The sequence below is a fragment of the Molossus molossus genome, unplaced genomic scaffold (assembly GCF_014108415.1).
Source record: "Molossus molossus isolate mMolMol1 unplaced genomic scaffold, mMolMol1.p scaffold_m16_p_8, whole genome shotgun sequence".
NCBI classification, from domain to species: domain Eukaryota; kingdom Metazoa; phylum Chordata; class Mammalia; order Chiroptera; family Molossidae; genus Molossus; species Molossus molossus.
The window spans coordinates 102,149,033-102,167,599 of record NW_023425402.1 but is presented as its reverse complement, the minus strand read 5'-3'; the positions used below and the strand labels follow the sequence as shown (position 1 = coordinate 102,167,599).

The 18,567-nt window shown below is 41.0% G+C and overlaps 1 protein-coding gene across 2 annotated transcripts in view; it reads right to left on the bottom strand.

The window, feature by feature from the left end:
• Positions 1–744: 744 nt before the first annotated feature.
• The window catches only part of OPRM1 (opioid receptor mu 1), a 42,386-nt gene continuing 24,563 nt past the window's right edge, over positions 745–18,567 (bottom strand). Inside the window, exons 3-4 of one of the 2 annotated variants that reach the window (XM_036247900.1) lie at positions 17,870–18,390; positions 745–977 (exon numbers count right to left, since the gene is read on the bottom strand). In XM_036247900.1, coding sequence (XP_036103793.1) covers positions 939–977; positions 17,870–18,390 — 560 coding nt within the window. In that variant the 3' untranslated portion in view covers positions 745–938. Of the gene's footprint in view, positions 978–16,062; positions 16,313–17,869; positions 18,391–18,567 lie in introns of those variants that run through there. The other variant, XM_036247899.1, reaches the window with a different exon arrangement.

The window sequence follows — 18,567 nt, the reverse complement described above, 5'->3', positions numbered from 1 at the left end:
TTTTCTCTGTGGTCATATGAGTCTATCTGTTTTGAGATTAAATTTATTGAATCCATGTTTTTAGAAAAGTTTAAACTGTTCTGAAAATCAACAAAAACATCTGTCAATTTATTACTCTGATTCAAAGAGCATAAGTATTCTGAACAAAGAAAATAATATGTAAAAGGAGCATGCAGTATGGAGAAACTACTGAGAAATGAAGAATATATTGTAACGCTTGACTTTCTGCATGAATAAAGTGATGAGCTCATTGACCCACTAATCATTTTGTGAGCACTTAGGAAGTTCTTTGCAATGCACAAGAGTCAACCTTTCTGCAGCTGACACATTACTGGGTTTCAGATTACCTTTCATGCTAATCTCTTCCTTTGCAATAATGGAGATGATTTTCTTTAAAAAATATAAAATGAAGAAATGAATGTAGAAATTATGTCTTACTCAGAAGATAATTTTAAAGTTAACGTTAAAGATAAAAAATAGAGTATTCTCTTCCAGAAGACTAGAAATTCTTGGATGTCCATAGAAGGTGCTTTGATCAGAGGTAGCATTTACTTTATGTGTTACTACAGGGAATTAAACAATCGGTGGTCTTTCTTTGATGAAACCAAAAATATTTGCTTGAAAAAAATATTACCTATCCAGATGGTTCATTTTCCATGATGACATGAATTTACATACCATAGCCTGTTGTGGTCCCACTGGGCATCTTCCTCGTGATTATGTACACAGGCTGAACTCATTAGCAGTTCTTTCCTTCCCAGTGTTTGACTTACTCTCGCTAATAATGCAGAGCGAAGTGGCCAGAGCAGAGTTCTGATGACTCAGAACAGGCCCTTTCCAGGAAAACTAGGGCCTCCCACACCTTCTGGCAGTGACCTGCTTCCACATAAGATTGTGGCGTCTAAGCTCAGTGAGGGTCTCAACGGCCGGAGACCCAGTTAGGGCAACGGAGCAGTTTCTGCTTCCAGATTTTCCAGCTGAAAGAAGAGAAAAAACAAAGACAGTGAGCATTTCAGATGGGGTTAGAGCACACATTTATTGGGCATCTTCTCTGCATCAGCACTGTAGCGAGTGTCCGTGTATACTTTCTCCTGCAACACTCAGCGTTTTTCCTAAATGTCAAGCCATTATATAATATCTTGGGTCATTATGAATAACCTCTTGGGTCATTATGAATATGTTATTGTATTTGAATACACTAATGAATGAGAACTATATATATTGGTCATCAAAGAGATATTTTTGATGGCTTTTCTTAAAATATATATTTTAATGCAAACTCTTTTTCTCCCTCTGTCCTTGACCTTCTTTTTGTCTCCTTACCCTCAAATTATTTATAATTTGATCAAAATTTTAAAAGAAAATTGCAGCATATTTGAAAAAAAATGTCTGGACAAAGACATTTTAATTTGTCACTCAATTCTCAAAAATTAATGGATTTTTTTTTCTGAAGAAATTGATAGGAAGTCCAGGGATTTCCCATCCCCACGTCTGTTGTTGCGCAAGCACATACATACATGGAGCAATAACATGACATTTGTTCACACACATGCAAATGTGGCTTGATCTTTTCAAACAAGGTGAAGAATTATGAGAAAACACTTTTTATAATTAACAAATAATCATTGCTTATCATAGTTAAAATTTTTGGTGAGAAAAAGGAGGCATTTGTATAATAAGTGCAAAGGGATAAATAATTTTTTCTTTAACTTTATTTTGGTAAATTTCAAGCTTCAGGAAAAGTGCAAGAATATGAATGATACAAAGACTACTTTACCCAAATTCACCTACTGTTAACATTTTAGCCTATTTGCATTTTTTAACCCTACTTGCTTTCTTTTTGCTTTTTCTCTCTTCTAAACACACACACACACACACACACACACACACACACACACAATCTTATTGAACCATTTGATAATAAGTTGATGTTTTATCCCTAAATATTTCAATATGTATTTCCTAAAAATAAGAATAGAAAAATCATTATCACCATTGGAAGACGCAGTCTGCCATGGGTCCTGGGTAGTCTTGAACATGCTTGCTGACTGTGCCAAACTATAAGGCTTACCTGTCCTCTGACCTGGAACAATTTCTGTAAATAGTCACGTAAGTAATTAAGTAGGTCGAGGTGACCACGGCGTTGGCCACTGTGTGACTGCTCACTCCTGGAGAAGTGTGTTTACTGCCTGCTGCAGAAGGGCTGAGATTTTCTCGGCCCACTGCCTGCGCAGCCACCATCTGGTTCCCCTGCATCACCCTGTGGGGTGTGCGGCAGGGAAGGCACTACCATGCCAACGCTTCTGCGGGCCCAAGCGGTGCAGAGAGGGAGTGAGCGGTTCACTTCTGTCCTAGCTGTTGATAAACACGATCTGAGTTGCTGGATGGAGGCTGAGGGATAAACTCCAACCAGCTGCCCAAATGGTGCATGGTTGCTGCTTGTTCTCCTGTGGACTAGTGGGTTAAAGAGCCTTCTGGGCCTCAACATTAGGAAAGTACAGTTGCACCCAGTTTTAAGTCAAAACTGGAAACATCCAGAGGACAGTATTCCTCTGCAGCGAGTAGAAAATGCAGACCCACGGTGAGAGGGAAAGGAAGACACCCAGGGGTGCTCCGATCAACAGCCTGAGGATCTGATTCGAGAGCGGGGGCAGGGGGGATTGGGGGGCGTTGTGCTCCAGAGGGTGAAGGAAGCAGCTAAGGCGCCTGATTTAAGCCATTGTGCATAACATTTACCTGGGACAGAATCATTCCTCACAGGGAGGTTTGCTTTTGTGGATTTCTGTTTTCATGACTACATTATGGCCAACCCAAAGAGGCTTTCTGAAGGACAATAAAATCCCATGAAATTCCATGGAAGAAGCTGGTCAAAGTCGGAGGGCGGAAGTGGCTTTAGACTGCGTTCCTCTCGAATGGAATGACAGCCTGGTGTTGTTTTATCCAGAACATGACTGATGAGTTTTTAAGATTGCCCCCCTCCTCCTGAGCTGGCCCACTTCACTATCTTCCTCAAGGGGAGGCCCTGGGCTGGAAGCTGTGTTAATTTAGGGCCACAGGATGTCCAGGATAGCACTCCCTAAGCTGGGCGATGCCTCGGAGTCCATGACTGAGCCTAGGATGGGACACCGTGAGGCAGTGTGGATAGGCATACTAAAATAGAGGCTGCCAAAGCAGAGACTGAGGCGATGATCACCACCGATTTGCAGCCCAGACATGAGGCTTTGCTGGGCTGCAAGGAGGCAGCTAGTTGTCCAGGCAGATGGAGCTCTGTGTGCCTCTGTAGAACCAGGTTCCTTCGTGGAGATCATTCTCTCTAATGCAGGAGCTAGGAAGCCCGTGGCTGCCTTAGGACAAGTGACCCCCTCAGAATCTCAACTACCGGACCCTGCATTGAAAGCCTTCAAGGACAAGGGGCACTGGGGGAAGTGTCCTCATTCTCAAGAGATCTCAGAGGTCTTACTTTTATGTCTCTTTTTGATATCCATGCTGAAATGACTGATGCACCAGGCTCTCTTGAGGGGTGAGGACCACTCGTTTAGCTAGCGAGATTTGAAACAGAGTCAAATAGGAAAGGAAGTGACCATGACCTCTGGGTGGCGTTGTTATGCAACACTTCTGCTGCTTCCAAAGCCGATGCATAATTGGTATGGATCATTTCCATGCTTGTTCTGTGCATGCTCAGAATGTCCAAGGGTGCTGGTCCCAATCTGGAAGAGTTGCTTGTGGAGAGGTGAGGGTGGGACACAGGCCCAAGAGATGATAATTCATTTTCAGGCTCCCTTCCAGTATAAGAACCCCATGTGGCCAGTGACAAAAGTCCATGTGGTCATGGAGGATAATTGCCAACTGAATTCAGTTTTTGCCTCTGCAATTCTGGCTATTCCTGACATTGTGACTGTAGCGGAATCAACTGCCCATGATGGCACCTGGCACACCATCTGGAGCTTGGGTCATGTCTTTTTCTCAATTCCTTTGGCACCCAAAGATCAAGATCCTTAACCTGACTCAGCTTCCAAAACAGAATTATTGTGCAGCCACAGTAATACTTGGGTTTTCCTGCTATTTGCCACCAATAGGTGGGTCAGAACACGGAACAAGCTTCTCTCATTTTGCAAGTGACTTGGTCCTACCACATTGACAATTTCATGTTGATAGGCCTCAAGGAAATTAGCAGATGCTAACTCAAGTGAAGGCCAGGATTTCTCATTAATTCTAACAAAATTCAAGGACCAGCCACCCATGTCAAAATTTTGGGAGCAATGTGAGTTACATTTAAAAGTGGATACTAGCGACAGTAAAGAAAATATTTTCTGTACTATGGTTCCCCACTATTAGAAGGGAAGTCTGGCATTTCATTCCGGTATTAGAGACAATATGTGCCTTACTCATGTATGCATTTTGTTGAGGATGCAAGTTAATTAGAAAATCTACAAAATTTGGAAGGAGACCTATTGGTGCCACCCTGGCACCAATAACCACTTCAACTGGGGAAGGAATAGCTTAGATCTTGGAGGTGCTGGAAGGGGGAAATGATTAACACTGTCTTTATCTCCAAATTCCAGCCCCGCAGCCTGGTAAAACAATCACATGTTCCACCGAGACAAGTAGCAGCTCTGACTGCCAACCTGACCTATATCAAGGCTCATCACTTCAATCTCGATGCATGGGATCAGGAAAACTCAGGTGGGCTTGGCTGGCCTTGAGTAACTCCTGATATTATCAGAGGCGGGTCTTAAATGTGAAGTCCCTTGTACATGTACAGACACACAGATAGATGCAATCTTGTTTCAGTCAGGCGTATACCAGTTCATTTGCTTTTCCTGACACCTGAGCGCCGTTGGGTTATACCATGGATGGCTTTCCAGGCTACAGCTACTTGGTAACCACACTCATACGGAATATCCAAAGTAATGTAATAGTGATCCAAATTAAGTTTATTAACAAATTGAACCTGCCCCCTTCAGTTAGATCTCTTCATGTCATGTAGGGAAGAGGGGGTCAGAGGATAGCTCTCTATTGAGCACGGGGGCAGTAGTCCGCCTCATCTTCGGCCCCCTACAGTTATTGACTATAACTCCACTCTTGGGTCCAGTAGTCCGCCTCATCTTTGGCCCTCTGCAGTTATTGACTATAACTCCACTCTTGGGTCCAGTAGTCTGCCCCATCTTTGGCCCTCTGCAGTTATTGACTATAACTCCACTCTTGGGTCCAGTAGTCTGCCCCATCTTTGGCCCTCTGCAGTTATTGACTATAACTGCACTCTTGGGTCCAGTAGTCCGCCTCATCTTTGGCCCTCTGCAGTTATTGACTATAACTGCACTCTTGGGTCCAGTAGTGCGCCTCATCTTTGGCCCTCTGCAGTTATTGACTATAACTCCACTCTTGGGTCCAGTAGTGCGCCTCATCTTTGGCCCTCTGCAGTTATTGACTATGACTCCACTCCTGGGTCACTTTCCCTTCGCTAAGCCTCCAGGTAAAAGAGGGCTGTTGTACCTGAGGGATACATGAATTCCTGTTATCGTACAGTAATGTGATATTGTTTCCTGGCATCTGAGTCCACATTTGAGAGACAGGTCAGGAACCTCTCCTTGACTTTAGCTACCGCACCAGTGAGACAGAGCAAGCTGCAGGAGATCAACAGGTCATGTTAAACTCCCTGATCGTAAATTGATTATCGACTGGCTTGAGACTACATTCTGGTGGGTGTGGTTGCCAACCACCCCTGTTGTGTTTTAATTAATACCAACAGTATGGTGGCACACTAGATGCATACCATGAAAGAGGAAGCCAGTGGCTCACTGAGATCAGAGCTATGGGTCCTCTCTGGGACTAACTCTTTTGAGTCTAGGATCCTGAAGTGCATGGCTGAGGTCCATACTGCCGACTGAGCTGATCCTGTGAATGAGGATTCTGTGAATAATAACCCTAATCAAATATTGTTTGAAATAAATGGAAAAGATTTGTTCCTAGCCTTTGTCAGTATGTCTAACCCAAATTGCTAACGGGGTGACATAAATATATGGAAACCGATTCAACCAAGAATATGTCCAGCTGACAGGTGAATCGCTGGAAAAGGCAGTGCACCATGCATCCCTGCACATTCTTGCTGACTGAGCTGAAATGCAAGACCTATTTTTTGATTCTGAGTCATTTCCATAGTCACATAGTCAGTTAAGAACCCTTGCTGCCAGACCACGAGAGGACCACAGCATGACCACTTCGTGATGGCCTGCTCCTGCTCCCAAGGGAGAAGGATAGGCTTGTTTACTGGGTACTGCAAGGTGCTGAACCCTTAGCTCTGGGACTTTCGACTGCAATGCAATCCACTGTATGCACAGTGGCTGGGCCCACTGTGTCACCCATGCGACATTCGGGCAAGGGAGCCAGCACTCTTGTGCTGAGGTTTCTGCTGTTTGCTGTGTTGTCAGTGGTAAACAGTTTTCTCTGGTCCATTGAGTGACGCTGTTTATTTTTGTAATCCATACAGTTGTGGCCTGCTGACCAGTTGCTTGCTGAGATCTCTCCTTTGGAAGCTTGTAACTCCCTACCAGTTTCAACGGCTGGGCTTCTTTCCTGACAATAACCACAGGACTGTTATGAATTTCAGTAAACTTGACATGTGACATAGATATAACAGTTTAATCTACCATCAGTTTTTCAGTTTTGCCAACAGTTTTTTAAAGCTTTTATTTTTCCTGGAAATCAACGAGCAAATCCTTTTGGGCTATTTTTTAGCTTATTTTGAAAAATCAAGTGTTGAGAAGCTTTTAGGTTCAAACTGAAGCTTATTTAGAGCACTTTAATTTCTACCCATACAAGGATTGGAGTGTGTTTCCTGCGCTGGAGAGAATGTAAGAGACTGTCTTTCCCAGCTTCATGGGCCTATGGGAAGAAGCAGAGGTCTGTAGAGGTGAAGAGACATGCCCACGTGTACTGGTCGAGGAAAGCTGGCTTACTATTTTATTTTTGTTTTCTGTAACTCTTTTCCACTTCCATTTTCTCCCTCCTGTTTGTAATGCCATCCAAAGGTGCAATTGAAGCCAGTAACAGCCTCGGGTACTTTTGAAGCCGATCAAGGTTTCAGTCCATAACAGCCTTCAAAATCTCGTTCGTTGCAGAACCATAAAAGCAGAGTTACACAAAAGACTCTTGGAATGGATGACTCAGTGGCAAAGTTCTCCATTTACCTAAATCACAGAGAACCCATCTCTTTCTTCCAAGCTCCCATTGCTGGAATCAGACATATTGGGATGTAGGTATTATAAGGGCTCAAACGGTCGTAAAGCAGAATTCAAGGTCAGGTAGAACAATCCGGTTCTTCAAAGGGCCCAGACTCAATATGCCATATACTGCCTCCTGCTTTTAATATGGATTTATTTTTTTCAGTATATCTTTTCTCTCATAAAAGGGAGCTTGGGTGGTTACTTCTGATGTACACTAGAAGATGCTAGCCCCTCTCTCCCCTCCCCCCCAGAGTCTGCCTGGGGAAATCAGTGAAACCCAGAAATGAGTCCTACTGTGTTGTCAGTCAAAAAAGGGCTGGGGAAATCCCACTTGTCAAGAGATCGCCCAAGCAGCCAGTGGCTTGGAATGCCAAGCTCATACAGCTGCTGGTCAGCAGACAGCAGAATCTGTTTCCTGGCTTGCAGTCCAGTGCTCCTTCGCAAGAAAGGCTGAATTAGTCAATATTTAGGATGCTTCTCACAGTTGAGTATGGATGACTTTTCAAAAGAAAGCTGTTTTCTCAAGGAAGTTTCATTCAAAACAAACAAAAAAAAAATATGCCAATTATAGGCCTTATTCTTAGCAATGTGTAGTTTCCACGAGGGAAAACATATCCGAAAGCTACATAGAATTTTCTCCCTTTAGGATTGTAACCAGGAAATGGCAAGATGAAAAACAAGGCAAAACAAAAGTGAAAACCCAAACAAAATGCAGCCTGTTCTATTTTCAGAGATACATAGTTTCAGCATCTTGTTTGTATTTAGACCTTATATTTTTAAATGAGTAAGAGTAGCAGATCAACAATTTTAGAACACTGATGAAGGCCTGGAATTATAGAATGTTGCATTTGTTCTAATAAAACATTGACTTTTGAATAGATTTGTGCCTAACTGACACTGATGGTCTAGGGTGGGCTTTTGGAAACTGCTGAATGAAACCTTCATTCTGTGAGATGTTACAAGGTGTCTCCTGAAAAACTGTGTTCAGATAAATTTGAAAACTTCAGCTTACAATACAAAATGCAAATATATAGATATAAATATATGCATTACACACACACACACACACACACACACACACACACTCCATAAGGCTTTTCAAAACCTTAAAATGCTAATATATTTAACCCAAAATGAGAGAGGCAACATTTGCTAATATTTGTCTAAAGAGCTATATTTTCATGGATCATATATTAACATTTTACTGCAGTGATGTTCTGTGGGGACCAGGTAGAACTTGTTAAAACTAAAAGGTTATTCAGAGGGTTATCCCCTATGATTCCCTAAGTATCAAACCTTAACACCTGAATTCCTGTAGCAACCCTGCCATGTAGGCTGATGCTTGAACAATCGAGGCTCCCAGTAACAAGGAAATCTTTGTATCTCCAAGCTTAGAAAAGTCTTTCTTTGGTTGTATTGCAATCCCTCTCCCTGTAGCTTTGGCTTTCATTAGTAGAGCTTTATTGGATAAGTCCAATTCCTTATTTGAATCCTTTTAAGTATATGAAGATAATTATTTTGCCCAGAGTTTTCTATTTCCCAAGGTAATCATGTGCACTTATTTCAACCACTTGAGGAATTTTTAACTCCCTTCACTTTCTTAGCTGCTTATCTCTGAACACAACCTAATTTGCTCATTTCATTCCTGAAGTGTGTTGTCTATGACAGTGAAGCTAACATTTCTTTGGCTCTCAACACTAGGCTTTTGTTGATGCAATCAAGTGTAATTGCAATAGCTGAGATGTACTATAGCATATTGTTAATCCACGAAATAACATTTCTAGGGATTTCTGTTCATATCTGCTATCATTCATATTTTATGTTTCTATAGTTGGATTTTTGGATTAAAGTTTTCCTCTGGTAACTACTATAGCTTAAATTTGGTTTGTTATCCTATTATCTAGATTATTCAGCATTCCTTCATTGATTGGATGTTTAAGATGGCAATCGAAGTTTATACATCTATGTCATTGTACCATTATATCCAGATCACAATTCAACATAGCATAGCATTACAGAAATTAAAAAGAGCTTTTCAAATCTTGTGTTTAAAACACTATTGATACTGGGTTTACTTGATTTTCCTGTCCTGTGATCCTCTAAAAAGATAACATTTGTTTCGTCATAACAAATTCTTAGAGAACTTAGTTGTCGCCTAGAGATTGCTGCTTCCTTTCTAAGTGCTCTAAAAATATATTTTAATAATATGATCTAGGTTCTAAAAACAATCACTGCAAAGTTAAATATTCTGTGTGGTTTTCCATTGCCACAAAGTTTCCATTAAAATTAGGACTCTTTTTCCCTTGATGTTTATGAATCCTCCCACTTTTTGCTTCTGAAGTTATGGTCTGTGTTTCATCAATTATGTTTCATTTAAAAGTTCCCTTAAAGTTTTAAGATCACAACGAGTCTTGAACTTATTCAGAGCCTCCCAGCTCTCTAACAGTGATCTTCACTTTTATTGGCTTTAATTCTTTCTTAGTACTGTTTCAGGATAGAAATCATTTGCTTTGAAAGAGAAACTTGAAATAAAATAACTTGAAGAAGTATGCTTTCCTTTTGTCTTCCATTAATATTGTCTTATTCTTTGCAACTGGCTAGCAGCACAGAAGAAAGCTTTCTTTTGAGAAATCAGTGTGATGTTTCAGAGGAGAATTACAGTGAAGTCAGGACACCCGAGGTCTAGTTCCAACTCTCAGGTACAACTTTAAGAACATCACAACTAATTTGGACATTGTTGTTTTTTCATCTATTAAACATATTTGGTTGAGTTAAATTAGTGGTTCTCAACTGAGTTTTTTATTTTGCAACATCAGGAGAAATTTTGGCTGTTGCCATTGGATGCTATTGGCATCTAGCAGGTAGAGGCCAGGGAGCTGGTAAACATCTCCCCACAAAAAAGTTTATCTGGCCCAAAATGTTACTAGTCCCAAGGTTGAGAACCCTTGAGTTAGACTAATCTTATAATTCCTTTGGCACCGTTATTTAATTCTTTTAAACTTTTCTTTACAAGAGCTGTAATTTAGTTTCTTGGGCAAAAGGAAAGGGAAGAGATGAAAAAAATAAAGCTTCATTAAGTGACTTAGTAATATTGGCCAGTTGCCTGGCGCTGTGCTGTGTGCTTTGCATGGACACTCAGGTACCACACTCACATCGAAACTAGCTACTGTCGTTGTCATTCTTACAGATGAGAGTGATTAAAACATGGAGAGTTTCAGAAACTTGCCCAGGACATTCAGCTGGTCGGTGGTAGAATCTGGATAAATAAATGTCATCTAAATTTTTTAGGATTCTACAATATACCTGCCATTCTTATCTAAATATAAACTTTCCCCTTGATGAAATTTCAGTTTCAACATTCTAAGAACTGTAACTATTTGCATCTGTTTGATAAATCCAATTGCATTATTGGGATTTAAATGTTGATATTTACATCTAGTATAGCTGTTTGGAAGTTTCTTTGTCCCACTGGATTTCTGAAGTAACCATATACTTTTTCAGTTAAAGTGTATGCCAGCCACACTGCAGACTTTCACCTGCAGCATTTTAAGGTTCTGTGAATGACATGTATTTCTTCTATTTCCAAAGAATAGCTCAAAGACAGTATTTTTCTAAAGCTGATATTTTAAATTTGAATGAGCTCTTGTATAACTATATTTTGGGTTTTTATGAATCTAAGGATGACCAAGAAGAAGAAAGAAAAAATAGAAAGATTGAGATCTTCCTGTTAAACTGGTAAATTATAGGACGCATTAAATCTGTGATCGCATCATCAAATAGAGGCTAAATCCCATTTCATATCCTTGTTCACTGCATTTTCTTGTTGTCCAGGTTGTTTTGTGTGATCATTGTTAAAATTTGAATTTTCTTAAGCTATTTTTATTTCTTAATGTCATTTTCCCGTTGGCTTTTCTTTGTTGTTTTTCTACCTGATGTCTTAGAGGTACCTATTTCATCACAAGAAAAATATAATTTATTTCTTACACTTTAAGGGATTTAGATGTACCATTTTGAGACTCTGGATCACATATATATGTAGAAAATAGATAGGATTCATAGATTTTATAGATTTCTAGTATCCCTGGGATTTCTGATGTCTGTATAGAAAAAAGAATAGTAAGAAGGATGTAGCTGATTTTGGATGAAAAGTGTGCTGGGTGGATCATTTCTCTTCCCTCCCTCCCCCTCCCTCCCTCCCCTTTCCTTCCTTCCTTCCTTCCTTCCTTCCTTCCTTCCTTCCTTCCTTCCCTCCTCCTTCTTTCCTTCTTAATAAATAGTGTTTTATATAGACAAATAACCTGAAGTATTTTTTTGTTATATTCATTCTTACACTGAAAGGGCAATTATTTTCTTTAAAATATATTTTTATTTTTAATCTTTAGAGAGAGAGAGGGAGAGAGATAGAAACATTGATGAGAGAGAACACTGACTGGTCGCCTCCTGCACCACCACCCCCTCCACTGGGGACTTGGCCCACAACCTAGGCATGTGCCCTGACTGGGAAGCTAGCTGGTGACCTCTTGGTGCAGGGTCGATGCTCAACCACTGAGCACACCAGCTGGGCAGGGCCATTATTTTCAATTATGATTAATTTCTAGCTTATATTTAATTTATATTTGATGATTATTCTATATAAGGTAGAAAATGTAGACTGACATTTTCTAAAACACTAAATCCCAATAATGAGAATTTTTTTTATGACAAATTATAATATAGCAATTTACCAGTTAAGTAGTTCTATTAATTGAAATGACAAGCACCAGAGAATGCTATAGAAATGACATAAGTTAACCCAATTATTGCAATTCAGACTCCGTGAAAGATCAGAGTATTTAGTCAGGAATCTCTCCAGTTAATTCATGTATCAATGTCCACTGTGTTACACAGAATAATCTTCTGGCTCAATCCATTGATGTGAGAGTTGAGAAAACTGAGTTTTTGCAAGATGAAAAGATTTGTGTCATCACATGGTCAGGCACAGAGTGACAACTAGAACCTTCACCTGACTCCCTGTCCTGTTCCCTTCTGACACCCCTGCCCCTCAGCTGCCTTCTCAAGTAGGATAAATGTGATAGCAATCATGATCACAAAGATCAACTTATCAAATGAACCTCTCTGATATGAATAAAATCTTGGAGCTTGTGGAAAACCAAATGTTATCATTCAATGAGAGTCAATACGACTTTAATGATGTCAAAAGATTTTAGTTCAAATTATCTGAGGTCATATAACAATACTGAGATCCTACTTATTAAATTTTTAATTTCTCATGCTATTCACAAAACTATTTTAATGCTTATCTTTACACACAGATACAATAAATTATCTTTGAATACATCTAACAAACCTACATAAAGACTGTATGGCACTCATTGTCAAGAGAAAAAAGGCTAATATTTGGTTCACAGAACCACCACTGAGAAGAGTAAAAATCAGACCAGAGGGAGAGTAGGGAACATTGATTAAGAGCCTGAGTCAAAATCAAATTAAATGGATTTATTCCTCAGCCACTACTTTTTAACTATGACCTTGGGCAAGTTAATTCCTTAAACATTGATTTCTCAACTGTAGAAATAATAGTTAATACTTTATATGACTAGATAGGATATACTGGGCAGAAACTGGTCAATAACTTTTTATTACTAGTAGTCTTAACACCAAATATTTTCTGGGAATAAACTTATTTTCTATTAAATAATATTTTTTTCCTCCCAGTCAATTTATCAAAACATATCAACTTCTACTATTTATGAAAGATATTTTTCATTTTAAACCTAGATATACTCTAGGGTCACTCATGTGCAGCGAGGCACACACCACACACTCATAACTGGAACCATTCCCTTAACCATCAAATTGAAGAGTCGACATTTTGGTTGTTCACAAAATATGTATTAATGTGGCCCAGCTCTGTAATTTTGTGAGCTATTCTCATTTTGAGTTTTTCTCATGGAATTGAAATGCCTTCCTTCTCGAATTAGCTCTCCCCAGATGTCTTATAAAAAATCAAGCTCCAGCTTTTGAGTCAGGTGACTGACTATAAAAATTAGGTTTCTGCTTTTAGTTTAGCTGGTGATGATATCATTTTATAGTTAGTACAGATGCAAAGTATCTCCTGATTCTTGACCTGCTGCTTGGATTAAAATGTCAAGAAAGTGCTTTTAAAAATAGTAACCAGAAGATCTAGAGGGGGACTTGCTGATTTAATGAGGAGTTAGCAGGAAGTACCACAGAGCTGGATTTCCCGCTATTGTATTACTTCCTCCTATGAGACCTCATGCTAGAGAGAATAGAAAGTTAAGGCTTTGTCCAAGAATAACCACATTATTTTACTGAACACAGGGTACATTACATAGAAAAATTTATATCGACCAGCTTGGCAGAAATGGTTATTCACATTAGACAAAACAGAAACGTTGGTAGTCTTTGGATGAAGTCATAGTTGAAATCAGAGTTTTCAGTTTAGTGTTTTATTCAAAATATAGATTCTTGGGCCCTACTTCCACCCAGTGAGCCAGAATTGCTTAGAAAAGTTCTCCAGCACTTCCTTTTTCTGGAGCTCATTGGAAAACGTGAGAACCTCTGGCTGAGACCATGCAATTATCGTTCCGTGCAGAATAGCACTGTGTGGGAGTGCAGAAGCAAGCTTCGGAATAATGCTAGAAGCTCCATGTTTATCTGGGTTCTGCCTTTTCCTGGTGGTTTTATATTGTTAATCATTTAACCTCCTGAGCGTTTATTTTTTCATGTTTACCCGTCAGGGTTGTTATAGGAAGCCTGGGTGTTAGTGCACAAGAAAACGCTCTTTATGCTGTAACCCATGCTACAAATGTCAGATAACATTATTATTACGGTTATAGTTCACACCAACTATTTAAACAATAATCCAACGAGTGGGGGGAGAGTTCTCCAGCAACATGGACCCCAGCAGTGACAGCAGAGGAATCAGACCGCACTCAGCACGAGGAAAGTGAGTGCCTAGGCCTGAGTCCACTAACGAAAGCCCAGTAGCCATGAAGATGCTCCGCCGAACATAAACCAGGCACGGAGTACTACCGCTGGAGCAGTGGCTGAGCCTTGAAATACACAAGAGAACATGAGGGCATTTTGTTTTCTTCCTGCTTAGCCAAGGCAAGATCTCTTTGGGCACTGAATCCAATTCGTGGCCTCCTCCTCAATAGCACTCATTAAAAATAAAACTGAGACAGCACAAGTGTAAATAAGCAGTGTAAATGCTGTTTTTGAACAGTATAACTTCTGATCAGAGGATCAGCAAAGAGAAAATGAAAATGCCCTCCTGGGAGTACTTTCTAAGTTCGGAAGGGTGAGCCTGAAATACTATCAGAGTGTTACACAGTCATTCAGGTGGTCAATGAGTTGCACAGGCGGGGCCATTCTCACCACCTCTCACATCCTCTGAAATATTGTGAGCCCTCTGATTATTCATTCAGTTAACAGATAGTTTTTGGACTAATTTGTAACGTGCCAGACACTGTGCTTGGTTGAAACTGGAGGCATGAGAAGGCAGAGGCGGTGTATGCCCTCGGGAAGCTGCGGCTTGCCTGTCCCCTGCTACGTGCGCCTCCTGGAGATGGTTAGCAAAAGTGGCCACAGTTCCTTCCCTCCCTGTATCCACACCCCTTTTCATTGTGACAGCAGCTCCTACCATCAGTAGGAAGAGTCTGTTTCCCACCCCTTGAATCTCAGACCTGTGTGACCCCCTGTGGACAAGCCTGGGCTAACACGCTGGAGGAGGAGAGGCCGTGGGGACTAGGCATTCTTGCTGTGGGGATCCGCATCAGCTCTTGCCAGCTGATCTGGCGGATGCAGCTGCTGACCACAGAGTGAGCCCAGCTCAGCCTGGAAGAACTGTCCAGCCCGCTTCAGCCCAAATTACTGATCTATAGAATCTCAAACTAAAAAATGGTTCCTTGAGGCCACCAAATGTTGGAATGAGTTGTTTTGCAGCAAAAGCTTCACTATGTAAGTGTGATTCAGAGTTTATTTTGGGTACAGACTTTTCCCATTTGGCTTATCAAATGACCTTGGTAACTGCCAACTCTCCACCTCACTTCGTGCTGTATGGACATGGTCTTAGTGTATAGTTGTCAGCATACAGACACCCTGGGAAAGTTTGATATTGGATATCTGATTTGCAGAATATGAAGTTGACTAATGTGCTTGAGATGTGACATATATAGTACAATATACTTCTTGGAGAAAACACAAATACACAGGCAGACATAAACATCTGCAACCATGTAAACTTCAAACAAGCTGTTAAAGAAATTAATGCAAATCCAGTTAGCTCTGTCTCCTAGCATGATGGCTCATGATGTTGAAAAACAAAACAAAAACAACCTGTTAGTCACAATCTGAATTTGTACAATGAATCAACTACATCCAACAGACATAGCCATAAAGTCTCCAATTTTTCCTTCAAATAATTTTATTATTTTGATGTATAATTGAGACTATCACCAAAGGCTGATATATTGTTCCAGATGTCTGTGTAACTGCCTTGATTCTAATGATCATATTAGTGGAGATTAGCGAAAGGATCTTTGATTTATCTTAATTTTCAAATATGTCAGAGTGTCATTCCTCTTTTCCTGGAAGCCACTCTACTTTGTCCGGCTCTCCCAGCTGGGCATTTTGGGAAAGCAGCCAATTCCGGGGCTAATGTGCTCCTGCTGGGATCTGACATGGATGCTGCTTCGTGGAAGCAGCAATGGAGATAAGCGCTAATTGGAAGCATCTTTAACGCAAACCTTTTTGTTACTTAGAACAGAGCTTCCCCAATTAGCTTCTTTCCTCTTCTCTCTGGCTTTGCAAGAATCACAATGATGTGAAAGTGCTAGATTTGGAAGGGAGTCAAGGGCACTGTCAAGGGCAACTGAAGGAGAGTCGTGCTGAAGTCAGGAGAAACGCTCCAGCACGGAGCTGGGGGCTGAATGGCCCGGAGGACAGGGCGAGTGGAGGGTGCTGGGAGGACCAGAGGTGACGAGAGGCCACAGCAGTGGTCCAGGGTATACTGCCGACAGCCACACTCTAAAGTGCCGAAAGCAGAGGGAAGATGTGGGTGGGCACTGAAGGAAAAAGAACCAGTATTTTATAATGGCCATCGTGACCTCCAGTGGAAGTATTTTGCTGCAAAGGCAATATATTTTAAATTTAGTTTAGGACTGAGACATTTAAATTGCATTCTTAAATATGTTATCCTCAGGTTGAAGAAAGTCTATTTAAATCCCTGCCTTTTTAGAGTTACTCACAAGCTTTTGATAGCTGCTGAAAAGGAGATCTCTTAGTAAAAGGGACAGGTTTAAAGGCCTTGATGTGGGAAAAAAAAAATAGAGAAAAGAAGCAGGGTAGGAAACCATTTCTTTCTGGCTTTTATTTCTGAGATGCATTTAGAAGTGAGACATAATAAGTTAATTTCCATTTGGTTGGAAGTGGGTCTGCCATCATTATCTCATACTCTCCAGGGGTGCCGGATCCTGTGTTCATTTTAACATTATTTAATATGAGGGGTATGAGGATTAATAACCCCTCTGGGCCACGGAATTGCATTAGTCCTGTGGTCAATTAGAAAGGGTGAGTCTGGGTTCGGCTGGGTGGCTGCCCGGAGCTAACAGGGGACAGCGAGGTGGGGTATTTGGGAGACACAGCAGAGAGGAAGCAGCGGACTCTCCCAGAATTCCCCTTCCAGTCGCTGTTACGGACCCATCTGTCCCCACAGACCCACCCCTGACCCTGGGAGCTGTATCTAAGCTTCTGACTCAAGAATTTACCGCACAGGAAGTTTGAATTTGAGTCCTGAGTTAAAATACCACACAAGCTGTGAGTTTGGGAAGCTGGCACCCTTATTTGAAAACGTACTTACTTAACTTAATATCCATAATTAAGTGATCTATCGGATTTACTTTAAAGGTCAGACTCCAAATTTTGCAAACCAGTAGCTTCATAAGCCAGGATGAACTTAGAGATGGATTTTTCTCTTTCCTCCTTTTTGACTTCTCACTTAATTATAACATTGTGTGTACATCTTGAATCTTTCATGCAGGCCATCACCTTCTGCTCCTAGGAATATATCTTCCAACAAATCATCTTTCCTCATTTGGCTTTTCCTTTTCTCTTTTGCTGTGACACCGATTTGCGGGGAACATCTTGTACCTGTCACCAGAGTGAGCAAAGTGCTGACCCTGTCTCTTTAACCACAGAACCGGAGAAGGGCTGGCTGTGGAGAAGTAACAGGGTTATCAGAGTGATATGCAGAGAATATAGAACATTGCTGGGGACCATGAGGAAAACCCTGGATCAAGTTCACTCCCAAAATATGTTAAAAGTTATTCATTTTGAAAAGAAGAAAAGACTGTGAAGATAATGATTTTTAGAGGCGTTACAGATTTCTAGTTCGCGTATCTCTACATCTAAACAAATGCATAGACATGTACAGAGCTCAATATGTAAACAAATCACCTCTCCAACACAATGATCAAAACTTGCTCCCCTCCTCCCTCCATCCTCATGCTGAACCTCAGCCTCCTAGTTACTGGTCTCTTCCTAATGGATTGAAATCTTGGATAGGTACAAAGCTCTGTTTCATACAGCCCCAGTAAGTATACCCAATTCTAGAAGCTGCATACCTGATGGTTAGTCCTATCCACGGTATTGGCCGTGGAGGGGTGGTCTCTTGTGTTCTGACGGATTCGAGTGGAGTTTTGCTGCTCAATGGTGGAGGACGTTGGGATACAGAACTCCCTGAAGCATCGTTTGAAGTTTTCGTCCAGAAATGCGTAGAGGACGGGGTTCAGGCAGCTGTTGGTGTAACCTAGAGCAATGCAGAAGTGCCAGGAAACCGTCTGGAAAGTTGTTTCTGGGATGGTGATCAAGGCTTTGATGATGACGTAAATGTGGATGGGGGTCCAGCAGACGATGAACACGGCTACGACCACCAGCACCATTCTGGTGATCCTTCGAAGGTTCCTGTCCTTTTCTTTGGAGCCAGAGAGCATGCGGACACTCTTGAGGCGTAAGATCATCAGTCCATAGCACACCGTGATGATGAGGACAGGCATGATGAAGGCAAAGATGAAGACACAGATTTTCAGCAGGTTTTCCCAGTACCAGGCGGGGTGAGAGAATGTTAGTGTACAGTCTACGGAACCTAGATGGAAACAAATTGTGAGGAAGAATTAGCAGTAACGTTTCATTATTGCCATGTTGCTTACTAATTTATAGCCTTGACATAAGCTCACTTACGGCGATTAGTATGCACGCCAGTAGAAAAATATCCAAAGAAACTGTGGGAGACACTCAGCTCTCTGCTGATTTCAGAAAGTGT